This window comes from Pinus tabuliformis, chromosome X (genome assembly GCF_031772625.1).
Source record: "Pinus tabuliformis cultivar Carrire ecotype Pingquan chromosome X, CPIR1, whole genome shotgun sequence".
Classification (NCBI taxonomy): Eukaryota; Viridiplantae; Streptophyta; class Pinopsida; order Pinales; family Pinaceae; genus Pinus; species Pinus tabuliformis.
The window spans coordinates 545,713,650-545,728,689 of record NC_142308.1 but is presented as its reverse complement, the minus strand read 5'-3'; the positions used below and the strand labels follow the sequence as shown (position 1 = coordinate 545,728,689).

The window sequence follows — 15,040 nt, the reverse complement described above, 5'->3', positions numbered from 1 at the left end:
CCCTCTTAGAGAGGAATGTGCTCTAGCAATACTTCCCAATAGAAGTATCACACTGATCCATGACATCAGTTCTCTGCGTTGCTGATGCTCGGCCTGTTGCCCCTCATCCACTGCTCTGCTGCAATCTATACTGCTGCCCATAACACTGCGAATGTTACTACTGCATCCGTACTGCAGCTCCCTCTCAATATGCTGCATCATGCTACCCATAGCACTGCCACTGCTAACTGCTGCACTGCAACTCAGTTATTAAGAAGTAAGCAACTAGAAAGTCACCCAAAAGCTAACATGCTGGTTAATCTGGATGCGTCTTGACGCTGAAGCTACCTCTACTACTGATTTGTGCTGACCCTCTGATGCTACTGCGTTGCTGTTGTATCTGCTCTGTGCCTCCCGCACCATTGCAACACTCCATTGTGCTACTTCAGACTTTGGCACTCTAGCTTTGCCACTGTTGCTCCATCATCCCTCACACCAAATGACTCCTGTCATTCTGCTACTGTCATTAAGGCTCTCGTAGCCGTATTTGATCCAAGAGTTTGGGCACCTCGAGGACCCTGCCCTTCATGTAGTCCTCCCGACTGCAACTCAATATCATCCCACCTCTTCTCTAGAGGTGCATGAGCACTCATGGCACAATCATCATCTTCCTCTCTGTCATATTTCACTGGAGTAGCCTTTGAGTCAGACTTTTCTTCTTTGCCCTTCTTCCGATGGCACTGCGAGGCGAAATGACCCATTTCTCCACATCTGAAGCATCTAACTTTGGATATGTCCTTCTTCTTTCGTTTCTGCTGCCCTTGTTGTCCCACTGATGTGAGAGCTGCATCCTCCTCTTCCTCCTTGATTTTGATCCCTTTGTTGTTGCTTCCTGCCTTGGTCAATGTCTGATCTCTTCCTGTCGAAGAGCTGCCCACATCTCCTCCCAACTGGGAAGAGAAGCCCTGCCCAAGATGCTTTGGACAAAGTTTCCCAGTCTTTAGTGACTGCATTCAGGGCAGTCCTAACCATGAATTCAACATTCTGTTGTAGACCCTATGGAAGTTAGCTGGTCATGGATCCTTTACAACCTGAGAAGGAAGGGATCGATTTCTTCTCCCTTCTGCATCTGAAACTATCTTAGCTGACTCTCAAGCAACATCTTTCACTGAACGAAAGTTCTCTCGTACTAAGTGGTCAAGGCCTCCCACATTTCCCTTGCTGTGTCTTTCTCAACAATATGTGGGATCACATGATCCTTGACCCTATCCAAGATCATGCACTTCGCTTTCACCTGAGCCTCCTTGTACTTTTTGAGAGGATCAACTCAACCGGAATAGCAATTGTCCTCAAAGCATAATCCTTGATGCGATGTTTATCCAAAATTGCCAGGATCCTAGCCTTCCAGATGACGAAGTTGGATGCTCCATCCAACCTGTCCTGATCTGTCAGACTGTTAACGACCATCTTTGCTCAAATGAATGTCGAACTGGTTCTCCTCTCCCTCTTTCGTTGTTGCCCCAACAAAACTTGGATTTGGATTTCTTTGGCTCTAGAAATCCTCTAAGGAACAAGCTCCCTCTGAATTTCGATTTCCTTCACGAAAATCCTTTTGCCAACAACTGTCAAACCACCCCTCTCTGATCTCTTTTTGCTGCTGCTCAGCGCTGGATCTAGATTTCTTGACAAGAAATCTTTTGAGGAATTGATTCCCTCTACTTTGATTTTTCCCCATTAGGTACTGTTCTGCACCAACAAAATCAATACCCCACCATTGACTCCAGATGAAATCTACACTGCACCTCTAGCCACAACAACCGGAAAAACGAGACTCAACAGTCTCTGCGCTGGCCCAATAACCACTGCGCTGTCCTTTGCAGCAACAACGTCACCCAATCAGGTTGACGCAGGCTCTGCGTGAACCTCTCTTGGTGATTGCGTCACCCCTCCTCTGCTCTCTCGGCCAGAAACTGCGTTGTCTCTCGAGACAACTGCCTTCACATAGATTTTTCGTCTGTCCTTTCGTTGATGGCTTCAGTCCTCCTTGATCTACAATCGCTTCGATACCATGTGAAAATTTCTGAATCTAACAAGTCAGAAATCCTATTGCAGTAAACTGATTTTCCTTACCTACTTGTGTTATTCATTTAACAAGTTAGTTTCAGAATTATTCAGAAAATATTAATGCAAATACACTGCAGCCTACACCAATATATAGATCAAGTACTGAAAAATAAATGAGACAAACACACAAAGGACACACTTATTTTTGGACTAAACGTCCCCGGAAAAACCTACTGTAGGAAAACCGGTGCAACAACTCTGAGGGTTTTCTATTATTAAGTAGTAGTTATGAATACAAATGTTGGTTGCCCTCTCGACAAGCCAGTGTCAGAGAAATACAATGGCGGAAAGCCTAAGTGAGTTTTACCTCACTTCACACGATAGATTCCGGCTGATCCGGCAACAAAATTGGCTAGCCCCGGCTACAACTGTGTTGCCCCTTCGCTGTAATTGCATGGCCCTACATGTAGCTCTCTGAGGCTCCGCATTAGCTCTTCTCCCCATTGCGTCAGCTTTCCCAGTTGTTCAGGCAGTTCCCCGACAGTTCTAGCTTTCTGCGTGGAAGGCAACTTTCTCCTCTACGTTGGCCCTTCTAGCTCTGCGTCAAGGCTGCGTGGGCCCAGACTGGCCCAACGTCAGCTCTTCCTGGCTACTACGCTGCCTCCGCAAGCTTATCTCCACTTCTCTGTCAGTATTCCCGAACTATCCCTGCCCAGTGTTGCAGGAATCGCCCCCCCCCCCGGATCCAAAGGCAGAATCGCGAATCGTACGGAATCGATCCGGAATCCCCACAGGAAGCGCGATTCCGTTTTTGAGGTGGCGCGATTCCGGGTTAAAAAAACGATTCCTGCCATTTGAGGTTGCGGCCCCCCGGAATCGCGGTTCGGGAGGCGATTCGGGCAAGGGGTGGCGCCACGCAACCTGCCCGGAAGCGCACGCCACCCAGGCGCAACCCGCACGCAACCCGCGGAGGCAGCGAATTAAACGTATTTTTTTTTTAATTTCTTTTAAAATTTAACTTAACTAGCATGAGGGGGTGGGTTAGGGTGAGTTTAGGGTGAGTTTAGGGTGACTTTAGAAAAGAATAAAGCCCCCATTCTCTTCTCATTTTCTCACTTTGAGTTTATGAGAGTTGGAGAAGAGAAGAGAGGAGAGGAGAAGAGAAGAGAGGAAAGGAGAGGAGAAGAGAGGAGAGCTTGGAGGAGTGAAGAAGGAGGAGCTAGGAGAAGGAGGAGGAGCTTGGAGCAAGAGCTTGGAGGACTTCATCTACAAGAGCTAAAGAGGTAAGTTCAAACCCCAAACTCCCTTGTTTTTTTGAAAAAAAAATTGTATTTTTCTCCTCCCTCTCCTACTCTTTCCCATTGTTTCTACTTGCTCCTTTATTTACAGGTTGTCCACCACCTATATCCATATTCCAAGATGGTGTTCTTTTGGCTTCTATGTATCATTCCACTCTTGGTTTTAATGATGGCAAGGGTGAGGAATAGAGGGGAAGAGGAAGGGGATGAACTTGGTCCTAATAGTAGTGACCCAATGTATGATGAGGAGGAAGGGTTTGAAGAGGAAGGGGATGAACTTGAAGAGGACACTGAAGCACAAGATGGGAAAGGTACATCAAATCCCTTGTGGAACTATGTGACCAAACTTGAAGGGGGAAAGGGTGGTGGATCTTACAAATGGATGTGCCCTCATGGTTGTCATGGAGGAAAACCATATACGGGTTCATATACCCGTCTGAGGAGGCATCTTTGTGGGGTGCTAGACAGTGATGAAAAAAAGGGTTCTGTGGGGGTAACCATTTGCCCAAACATTTCAAGTGAACAAAGACAAAAATACATCAAAATAGAGATGGCTGCACAACGAAAAAACAAGAAACAAAAAACTCATTCTGAATCAAGTGCAACCTCTAAATTTGGTAGTTGCCCATCTCCTCATGGTACTTTTGCAACCTCTGGAGGTAGAAAAACAATAGGGGATTTCCTTAATGTTGCTGGGAGGGATGATGTGGATGGAAAGATAGTCCGTTTTCTTTGTGCTTGCGGTGTACCATTCAATGTGCTTCGCTCTCCCTATTGGCATGAAATGGTAAAGGCCATCAATGAAGCCCCAAAAGGATACAAGGCCCCCAACTATGAGAAAGCTAGAACAGTGTTATTAGAAAGAGAAAAAGCTAAGGTTCAAAGAGCTTTGACACGTTTTACACATGAGTGGGTGGATTCTGGGGTATCCATTGTATCAGATGGGTGGACAAATATTAGAAACCAACATTTGATAAATGTTCTTGGTGTTTCTTCTAGTGGTGCAGTATTTATTGCATCTCATGACTCCTCCTCCATCAGTGCAACTGCACCAAACATTGCAGATCTCCTATTGAAATCAATCAAAGATGTTGGTCCGAATAATGTGGTTCAAGTGATCACAGATAATGCAGCAAATTGTAAGTTAGCAGGAAAAATTATTGAGCGTACTCATCCACACATCTTTTGGTCTGGGTGCCTGGTTCACACATTGAACCTTTTGATGCATGATATTGTGAAACACAAAGATTGTGGGTGGATTGCTGAGGTTTACAGGAAAGGGAAGCAGCTCATTAAATTCATCACAGGGCATACAAGGGTAAACTACTTCTATGGCACTTACTCCAAGTTGCAATTGCTTAAAATTGCAAAGACAAGATTTGCTAGTTATTACCTCACCTTTAGGTGGCTAGTGAGGGTGAGACAAGCTTTAACTAATCTGGTGTGTGCTGAAACATGGGATGAAATTAACACTGACACAGATGGTGCTAATGAAGTCAAGGACACTGTTCTTGACAGTTACTTTTGGTCACAGGTTAAATATGTTTTGCAATTCACCAAACCAATTTATTACATGATCAAGTTTGCAGATTCAGATCGACCAGTAATTGGGGAGGTGTATGAGCAAATGGATAGCATGTTGGGGCAGATTAAAGACATTGTTGAGCCTAGAGATACCACCTTGTACAATTATATTCGTGAAGAGGTGGAAAAACGATGGGATATGCTAAATGTTCCATTGCATGCATTAGCATATGTTTTGACACCTAAATACTATCATCCATCATGGCTTTCAAAACCAGCACCTGGGGGGGGAGTCAGGAAAAAACCACACCAAGATAAAGAGGTTCACGAAAAATATATGGCTGCATTGAGTAGATTAATCCCTGATAATGAGGAGGCTGCATTGGTACGGAGACAGGTGAGCAACTATACGAGCAACACTGGTCCATTTGGGAGCATGCATGCAATTCAAGATCGAGAGCATTTTTCTGCTCTTGAGTGGTGGAACATGCATGGAGGGCCTACTCCACTTCTACAGAGTTTGGCATTGCGGGTGCTATCACAGGTGGTAAACACTTCTTCTGCAGAGAGGTGTTGGAGCTCTTATTCTTTCATCCACAGTGTTAAAAGGAACAGGTTGAATTTAGACCGGGCAGAGAGCTTGGTTTATGTTCATTACAACTTGCAATTGTTGTCCCATTACTGTGAAGATGCAAAGTCTAATAAAGACTTGTTGACTTGGGACAAGAATCCAGAGGAGCCCAATTTGGAGGATGGAGTGTTGCGACTAGAGCAATTAGAGGATTCTCTTATCCAGGTATGTCCATTGTGGTATGAATTTTCCAATTTTCCCTTATAAAGCATTTCTCTAATTCATGTTTTTAATTTTTGTTGTTAACTAGTGTTTTTTTTTGCATGAATTTTTTGAGCGATTCTAGGATGATGACACGGGTGTTGATATGCCACCACCCCCACCCCCATCTGGTCCCTTGGTTTCTAGGTTCCATGGTTCAACACCAACGGCAGGGGGTTCTTCTTCATCAGTTCCAGTGCCACGACTTACACAGGGACCATCTTCTTCATTGCCACCACGTGGAGGCCCGCCATCACGTTCTATTCGTGGTGGAAGGAGGAGAGATTAGTAGATATATTCACAATCTACTTCTTTTTGTCATAGATTACTCATTAGACTTGTAGACTTGTGAATTTGAATTTTGAACCTTTTTGGCTTGGCGGTGACCAAGTGACATATTTTGTAAACATTATTATTTGAATTTTGGACATGACAAATGTTGACAGTTGCTCACTTGCTAGATAAATCATAATATGCTCTATGTTTTATGTTTTATAATATGCTTAAATGTTTTATGTTTTATAATATGCTTAAAAATTTGATGTATGTTTGTAATAGCTAGAATATAGATGATTGTTGTACATACTAGTAACTACAATGGAATCATGGATGCCATATCTATCTTGATTTATGCAAAAATATGCATGTTTTCATGTCTTCTACAATTAATTTGGTATTTGGGATGTTTGGTTTGAGTATAAATGCAAAAAAATATAAAAAAATATATATATATAGCAGACGCTTCCGCGGACGCTTCGCTTCCTAGATTTTTGGAAAATGACGCTTCCGCGCTCCGCGCTTCCGCTTCGCTCCCGCTTCGTGCAACATTGTCCCTGCCCCTCTTCTGCAAGATCTCCCCAATCGATTTTCCTCTTGAGAACTGCTATATTAATATATAAAAAGTGAGATATCAGATACACACATAAATAGAAATACTATGTTTATAATATTTACCTAGAAATATAGTTACAATGCAATTGAAAATTGTATTTTGACATATCCATATCTCCATAAGTTTTCAGTTATTAATTCTATGGAGTTGAGTGAGGCAACAACTCCTATCCATCTTAAATGATCAAAAAAATTATATATCAAGGGGTTTGCTCCCTCTTGTCACTTGATATATCTAGGGTTAAGATGGATCTACATTGGTATTTAATAAAATTCAAGAAACACTATACATGAGAAAGTTGAGAACAATAACGATCGTCTCTATTTATAGAGCCAATGAGATAAACCATATTTCTTGTTCAAGATAGATGTATTTTAAAATGCTATGACTATGCTATAATATTATTAATTGACCATTACCTTGAACTGGATGTCTGTCATACATTCGGTAATAAACACCGGCCATTTCTAGTTCAGGAGCCTGTTTTGCAAATTTTATAACTTGGATACATGATCCCTTCACTATCTATTATTACAGCTATGCATCACAACGATTTTCCATTCTGTGAATTGTTTATTGAAAACTCAAATGCTGTGCTTGGAAGCAATAATCATCTAGTATAAGATATTTATAATTTACTTTCCCAAAGCTAGGCTTGGAATTTGCTCATTGAAGATAAATTTTTGAGCACTTAGAAGGTTCATTTTTTTTTATCTATGCTTGAATCACTTGAAAGTCATTATTTACAGATGGCAGTTAGATGGACAAGTGGATATAGTATTGAGGAAGCAACACCCGTTGTTGAGTGGGGTTTTCAAGGAGAAGTGTCAATGTTCCTGTCACCAGCTGGAACATTGACATACACCCGTGACATGATGTGTGGTATAAAATTTCTCTCTTTGTTCTCTTCTATTTTGTAATGTGACAAAAGGATACAAGGGAAGTAAATCTTCATAGAAAGAAAGCATATTTTGTGTCTCAATAATTTTTTGCAACACATACTGTAAAACAACTTGGTTGTACCTTTATTGTCCTTTGTTAACATGTGGATGTGGACCATGAATTTTTTTATCAAGTTGACATGTACCTGCTTTCTTCTGTCCCAAGTCTTAGACTCTGCTTAATAACTATCCATAAGCCCTCAAGGCCTGGCCCAAGTTGCAACTATATTAAAATTATGTGACCCAAATGAGAACCCACAGCAATAGTTTTGTAGTTTATTTTTCCATATAATGTGTGTATCCACCATATCGTGTATGTTTGATACTGAAAAATCCTTGACCAGATTACTGTACCATGCCTTTGCTCTCAGAAGCATCTAGTCCATTCAAGCCCTACAGCAAGTCCTCTAATGTCAAATAAATTTGTAATTACCTAGAAAAGATGCTTGGAGAACATCCTGCACATGGCGAACCTTGTTCAGAAGATAGGTGTCCTCATCAGCCACTATATATATGCAAATTGATTGCAAATTATGTTGTTGCTTTGAAGCCACACTGTAAAATGTGGATTAGGAGTAGCATGCTTTACTAATTGCTGTTAAGGAACAAAAATAGAACATCCACATTCAAGCTGCAGGAATAACAGTCACTAATGCAATGTGATGTGATTTTGAAACAAAATCTTATCAGTGGGAGGCTAAATGTGTTGCAGTTAATGAACAATTTTTTGATGAATTCAGTGACCTGTTTTCCTTATTTGCTTCACAGAAAGAGTTCTCTTGTTTTATTGTTTTCTTATAGGTAATTTTTTCTAAACTAATGGCACAAAATAAATTAAATATTGTTCATAAATAAATCTACAAAATCTACCTGAAAATTTATGTAGCTAGCGTTTTCACCCTTAATATTGAGGTAAGCAACCTCTTCAAAATATCAAACAAATGGCCTCCCTAGATAGGTTCAAGCATAAGATAGTCCTACTTGATATTTATACTCTTTTATAATCTATTTCCTTTCTCATCCCCATTTCTTTGTGGATTCTTTATTGATGAAGGTTTGACTCGAGAAGTCTGTTACAATCTAGACTAGCATCTAAGTGGAAAAGGCCTAATCCACAGATGCAACTTTAGGGTAACTAATAAGAGGTATCATTGTCATATCAATACAGCCTTCTCTTCACTTTTGGCTGGCTCTCTAGCAGCCAAGGGGGTTATCCCTTAATTATACAATGATTATGAGAGCCTACAAAAATAAATCTTAATATTATTAACAACAAGATGCAAAGACATACTTTAATGATGAAGAATCAAATCCAATGAAAGATATAACATGTAAAATTCGAAGTATTCAATGCTCTAGTGTTGTAGACTGTACTATATACTGCTTTATATAAGTTGTTTTAACCTTAATTGAAACGCACATACATCACATAAAACCACTTAGATGCAAAGTAATAAAAAATAAAGTAGATCAAATCCAAATCTTGTTTTACGCAGCATTATTGGAACTGGATTAGAACCAATGGAATTGACTGGTCTGACCAGTTTGGAGGCTAAACTGGTCTAACTAGTTTCCCTGAACTAGAAAAGGTCAGTTCGGTACAGAGCTAATATTTTTTCACCAAGCTGGCTGTTCCATATGACATCGTACGACACAACTAAGGACCCACCAAACTCAAAAAAAAGATAAAAAAAATTATGAGTGGGACAGCCTAATACTCAACCCTAGGTCACTAATGTTATGTAGTTAATAGTAATGTCAAATTCATCCTTTTATTTATAATGGGCATTATCATGAATTGTTTGAGGATGTATGGGAGTGGTTACAACCTCATTGGATTTCATATGGAGAATGAAGAATTTGAGATCCTGTTGACCATTCAAATGTACATTTGAGTATTTGTCAACTACTCCATGATCAAAGTACACTTTGATCATTCCAGCGTCATCATATCACCGTGAATTTCAGAACTTCATCATCATTCAGCAGACTGTCAGCATGTTGTATTCCAAATTCTGCAACCTTGCGAGGATATTGTAAAAATGATTCTAGTATGATGAAAATTGAGATGTACCACATCTAGGTAGCTTAGGATTTGCTAGAGAGTTGTCACTCTAGGGAGTTTTTTTCTTTAGCTAATTATTTGTGTTTCTCAAAATTAAATAGTTAGTTAAGTTTTTCTCCCAAATATCTCCCAACGTTGGGTTGAGGTTTGATGGTAAAGTATTAGGTGAGTCCTAGTGTATAGAGTCGATGTATATTACCATACTAGATCATGTCTAAAGTTTAACAAAATTTGGTTGTGTCTAAGGGTGAATTTTTTATTTATTAAAAATTTCCATTGGTCGGGATTTTTAATAATTATTTGATGTGAAATGTAAAAAGTGTTGTCTATAGAAGTTGTAGGGGGGCATGAGTACTCAAAATTAGTGTAACGACCTATCTCTAAATACATATATTATATGCTCCAGAATTTAAAAAAAAAAAAAAAAAAAAAAAAAAGATATTAATAAAATAGAATAAAGATTAAGTATTGTATCAATAATTAATTAATCTAAAGTTCTAAAGTTTGTATTAAAAACAAACATAAATAAAGTTTATATTTAAATTATAAACAAACATAAATAAAATAAAAGTATACATGAATATCATAAAGTCAAAAGACAAACAAATATGATAAAGTACATTTAAATGTTATAAAGTGATAAAGGATACATTATATGGTTTATGGAGGCGTGATAGTGTTATAATAACAATAACATATATATAAAGTTTAAACATTATAATACCTTAACGCTACATATGAACACCATCATATTTAAAATGAAGCTGAACCCTAAGTAAGGCAGAAACACTTGTAACGGGAGGGTGACTCACACTGATGGGCAAGCTGTCACCGCAGGAGAAAGCGGTGGAGTCGCTGGTGTACAGGGCGGCCACCGCTAAGCCCAGGCTATAAAACCGCAGAGATTGGGCTGAGAACGGGGAAGAAAACCGGGAGAAGAAAGCAGGAGAAAACTAGGAGGAAGAAAATTGACCATTGGAAGAGCTTTAAGCATTCTGAGGTTCTGGGCACGGGGGACAATGAGCTTCTATTGAGAAGCTTACTGGATTGAGCAGCCAGGCTCTGCTCAGTCTGGCTGGGTGGAATTGGTCTCCCGGAAATTGGATCAGAGTAGCCGCAGCATCATCAACTACACCAGAGCAGGCAGCAGTTCAGGTAGGTATTCAAAATCTTTTACGGTTCCTGTATTTCAGTTTTTGGTCATTACACATGGTATCAGAGCTGTCGTTCAAACCCTTCGGGACCTCACAGGCCCTACACAACCGAAAATATATATAAATTGCGCTGTCAAATTCTGCAACGTAGTTAAAAATAGAATCATATTAAAAACCAGGGTCTGCGTAGAGTGAGAAGCACAACCTCTCTTTGCCGTCATTTGACGTGTATTCACCTGCCTGTCTGAAGAATACCCGCCTCTCTTTGCAAACTCTCGGACCTTACCAAGGTTGTTGAGATCATATCTTATTGTAGACCCACTGTATTTTTATCACTGAGTATGCAAACTGTGTCATATACTACTGTTTCCACAGTATTCTGTGCACTTTGTGATTAAATTAGCGCTATTTAGATTACTATAGCTTCTCTCCTTTTAGTTCCATTGCTGTGATTACGTTTTTATGCCACGCCGACAAATCCAAAGAAGAATTTTCTCAAAGACAGTACACAGAGTATCTGTGAATATTCACAAATTTGTGACAATTTCTTCTCTCACTGGAGTTCCCTAACAATAATACCAGCACAGTACCGTCTGAGAAAGATAATCAAAAGTTTTGTAGATAATTTAAAACAACATAAATCCTAGATAGTTGCGGTCACCTCTAATGCCGAAGCTTTTCTGGCTGCAATATCATACATCAAATGGCAAATAATGGCAGATTTAGAGTTAGACACTCCGAAGTCATTGTCGGTTTTGAACGTATTTTCAGAAGTGTGAAAAAGTAAAAGGATACGTTTTGAATAAAAGACTTTGCTGCATGCCCATTAGAATAACTGACTTTCGCGCTGCCAGGATTTGACCATGGAAATAAATTCATTAAAATTCCAGGTTTTACTGACGCAGCATAATAGAAAAGTTAATTCTAGCTAGTCGACTTAGCATGTTGCCACTGAGCGTAACTCTCAAGTAGCAAGTGAATGTCAAGAGAGCAGTTCTCGGAAGCGGTCGGACCCCTTCTTTTGGACGGCATCGAATGAAAGGTGCCGCATGGGTTGACTGAAGAGTTAGCCAAATTGTCATGTTTACCTTACGATAGTCTATGACCAAATCTATTTTATTTGTAATCATCAAATTTGGGAGATTTGTGATATTCATTAGTTATCATTTATGCCCTAATCTGGGTCGACTTTGCAACGATGTCGTGTATTTCTAATTGAATATTATTTCCTAGAGAACGATCTGGCATAATGCATGAATCTATATATATTAACAAAATTTTCCTTTCTTTAAAAATAATAGATACAATTTTTCCTGTAATACATTACAGAGTATCATGGAGTTTGTGTTCCATTTTATTATGATTCCTCATAACTTTGAATAGCGAGAAATGACTATATATATATTAATTTTTTTTTTTTATTTTATTATTTTTCCCTTTCGCTTTCGCATCACTGCATTACCTTTGCCAAACTTTACTGGGTGTTCTCTATGTATATATATTCTAAATATCTTCTCATAGCATCACGCTCCTTTCGCCAAACTTTAAAGCATGTGGATCTCTAGGTATGTTTGTTCTTGCCTAAAATTCCAGCCAAAATGCCTTTTCGTTCCACGATTTCTTGCTGAAATTTTAGCGCCCTCTTTACTTTGTCTGTATATCCATATATTTACATATATTTCCTCTTTAATATTTTGGCCAAGACGTGTTGCTTTCATAGCGGAGCTCAATTTTCTGAGAATTATTTTCTGAGCCCCTCTTTTCTCGATATATATATATTTCTGTTAGCTCGATATATATGTATATTTCTGTTATCTTTTGATAGCGGGTAGGTTAACTGTGCCTTTATTGTGCTCTACTGTATCTCTAGGAATTACGCCACATTTTCCTTCTTATTTTTTTATTATTTGAGAACAATTAATTCTATTTTAATACTTTTAATTTTGAAAAAAAAAAATATTAATTAGAAAAAAAACTAGGTCTAGTGAAAATCATAAGTGGTTCATAAAGGTTGCATGCTAGGGGCCAATAAGCATGTGCATACCTAGAAAAATGCCAAAAGATAAAGTATCCTAGAAATTGTCATCTTAAAAGTATGTGCCATCATCTATTGACTAGTGAATCCATTTGAACAAAGAGAAAAATGATAATTTTCAAGCAACTGTAAATTGAGGTAAGGACCAGAACGAACTTTATAAGATTAGCCACAAAAGACACTTCGTAAGTAGAGTTAGCAAACATGCATAGCTTTGAAAATGAAACACCTATAAAGGGTTGAAACAAAACCTTCATGTGATAAATGTGTCAAATACATGGTCAAATGAAGTTGAGGATTATCAAGATATGCTTTTGAAGTATGCAAGCTTATTTGGGGAAAGCATGCATCTTATATTACAGGTAGAAATAGCATTACATCAGCAAGCCATCAGTTAAATAGACAATATTGCAATTGTCCCCTCTACTATCATAGGGGAAGAGAGCAAGTGTGTCTGCCTTAGCTATGCAACTTCTGTCTGGAAAGCTATCTTATATTATAGTAAAAAGAATGATTACATCAGCAAACTGCAAGACCATCAGTTGCCTTGTATAATACTGCAATTAACTCTCCCTCCCAACTTACGTGAGCAGAGCCAATGCATTCACCTTAGCACCAGTCTGGACAGAGTCTACATCTTTTCTATACACATATATTGTGGTTGTTATCTGTTCTGCCAGATCAACTTTAAATGCAGTCAACTGTCCAAGACAGGCATTAGACTAGTCATCATTGCAAGTTGTTATACACCTCTTCCAAAGGAAAGTGAACCCTTCTAACAGGTTCCTTTTTATGTTCCTTGACAGTAATCAATTCTAACTTGATAGGTTCCCTGTTATGTTGTTTGATCATTCATAGCCTCCTAGAATTGCCAGTTCCAGTTGAAAGGAACAGCTAAGAGGGGTGTAATTTGAGAGACCCATACCCAATAAGTTCAAGAAACTATACAGTTCCAAAACACATATTTTACAGTTTCTTCCTTTGGTGTTTCTCTCAGTGTGCAACTTTTGAAGAACCATGCATAAAGTACCCTGGTATTATTAATTCATCTTCTGGAGTACAAGAACACCTCCCCATCCTTCCTTTGGAAGACTTAGTAAATACTAAATACTAAACCATGTCATAGAAGGAATTAATAAGTAAAATATATATGATATTAAGAAAATCACAAAATTACCCATACATTATTTAGTCACATAGACAGTAGACCTCTTAACTGGTGAAGATAAAAAGAATCTACTCAATCATTCGCATCAGATAATTTGTCTACCACAACTGGAAATAATAATCAAAACATGATTTCTTTGTTGGATTCTCATTTTACCATCGTTGTCAATATACTCAGGGTTATTTAATAATATAAATATGTATGACCTTCTTTAAATGTAATAGCCAGATTGAGGTATGACGGGTATGTTACCGATGTACATTGTAACGAGACATTTAACATTTTCATTTTGTGGATGCTATTAATAAATAAACTTTAGATGTTTTACCTTAGGAGCTAATGACCATACACTTCTGCATTATTCATATTAGGATAGAATACCCTGCATTAGGACAAGGAGGTCGCGAGACCACCCTCCTTGACCTCGGTACCAGTAAGATCCGCCTAGCGGATAAAAATAGCAAAACTATACCCGTTTATGAATGTGAAGTTGCAAAAGAAATTATATGTTAAAATTCAATTGTCTACCTCAAAATTTTTATAAAATTTTATGATATGTTCAGGAACCATTACAATGGTAAGGACTTATGAGCGACGACGATGTGATCGGGCAGCATCACCACCATTAATGCCGCCACCGTCGCCATCATCGTCCCCATCGTCACCACCAAGACCATTATCAACATCAACCACCCCAGCGCCAGAGTTGACTGTGATAATGAACTCTTTGGAAGCCTTATTGGAGACATTGAAAGAATCAACTAAGGCCAAAACCAAAGAGGAATTTCAACATGTAGCCACCAGTTCAGCGGAACCAAATAATTTTGAGCCCAGAAGATCGAAAGAAGACATTTCTAGGGAGCTTCAGAAAATTAGACTCCCAGAATTCTCAGGAGGTCGAGCAGGTGAGCGCGCTGAAGCATGGTTAGAAGGAATGAACAGATGTTTTAGGTTAAGAGAATATTCTTCTTCGGCAAAAACAAAAATTGCCATGTTTCAATTAAAGGAAAGTGCCTTGATTTGGTGGGGAAATCTGGAGAAGCAGCTGCACCTTACATCGGATAATGTCCCTTGGGAACTATTTGAGG

The 15,040-nt window shown here is 39.0% G+C and overlaps 1 protein-coding gene across 3 annotated transcripts in view; it reads left to right on the top strand.

The window, feature by feature from the left end:
- LOC149141154 (nucleotide pyrophosphatase/phosphodiesterase-like) overlaps positions 1-15,040 on the top strand; it is a 346,054-nt gene that overhangs the window by 230,718 nt on the left and 100,296 nt on the right. For all 3 annotated transcript variants that reach the window (XM_089453120.1, XM_089453118.1, XM_089453119.1), the window contains one exon: positions 7,339-7,471. In XM_089453120.1, coding sequence (XP_089309246.1) covers positions 7,339-7,471 — 133 coding nt within the window. The remainder of the gene's footprint in view (positions 1-7,338; positions 7,472-15,040) is intronic.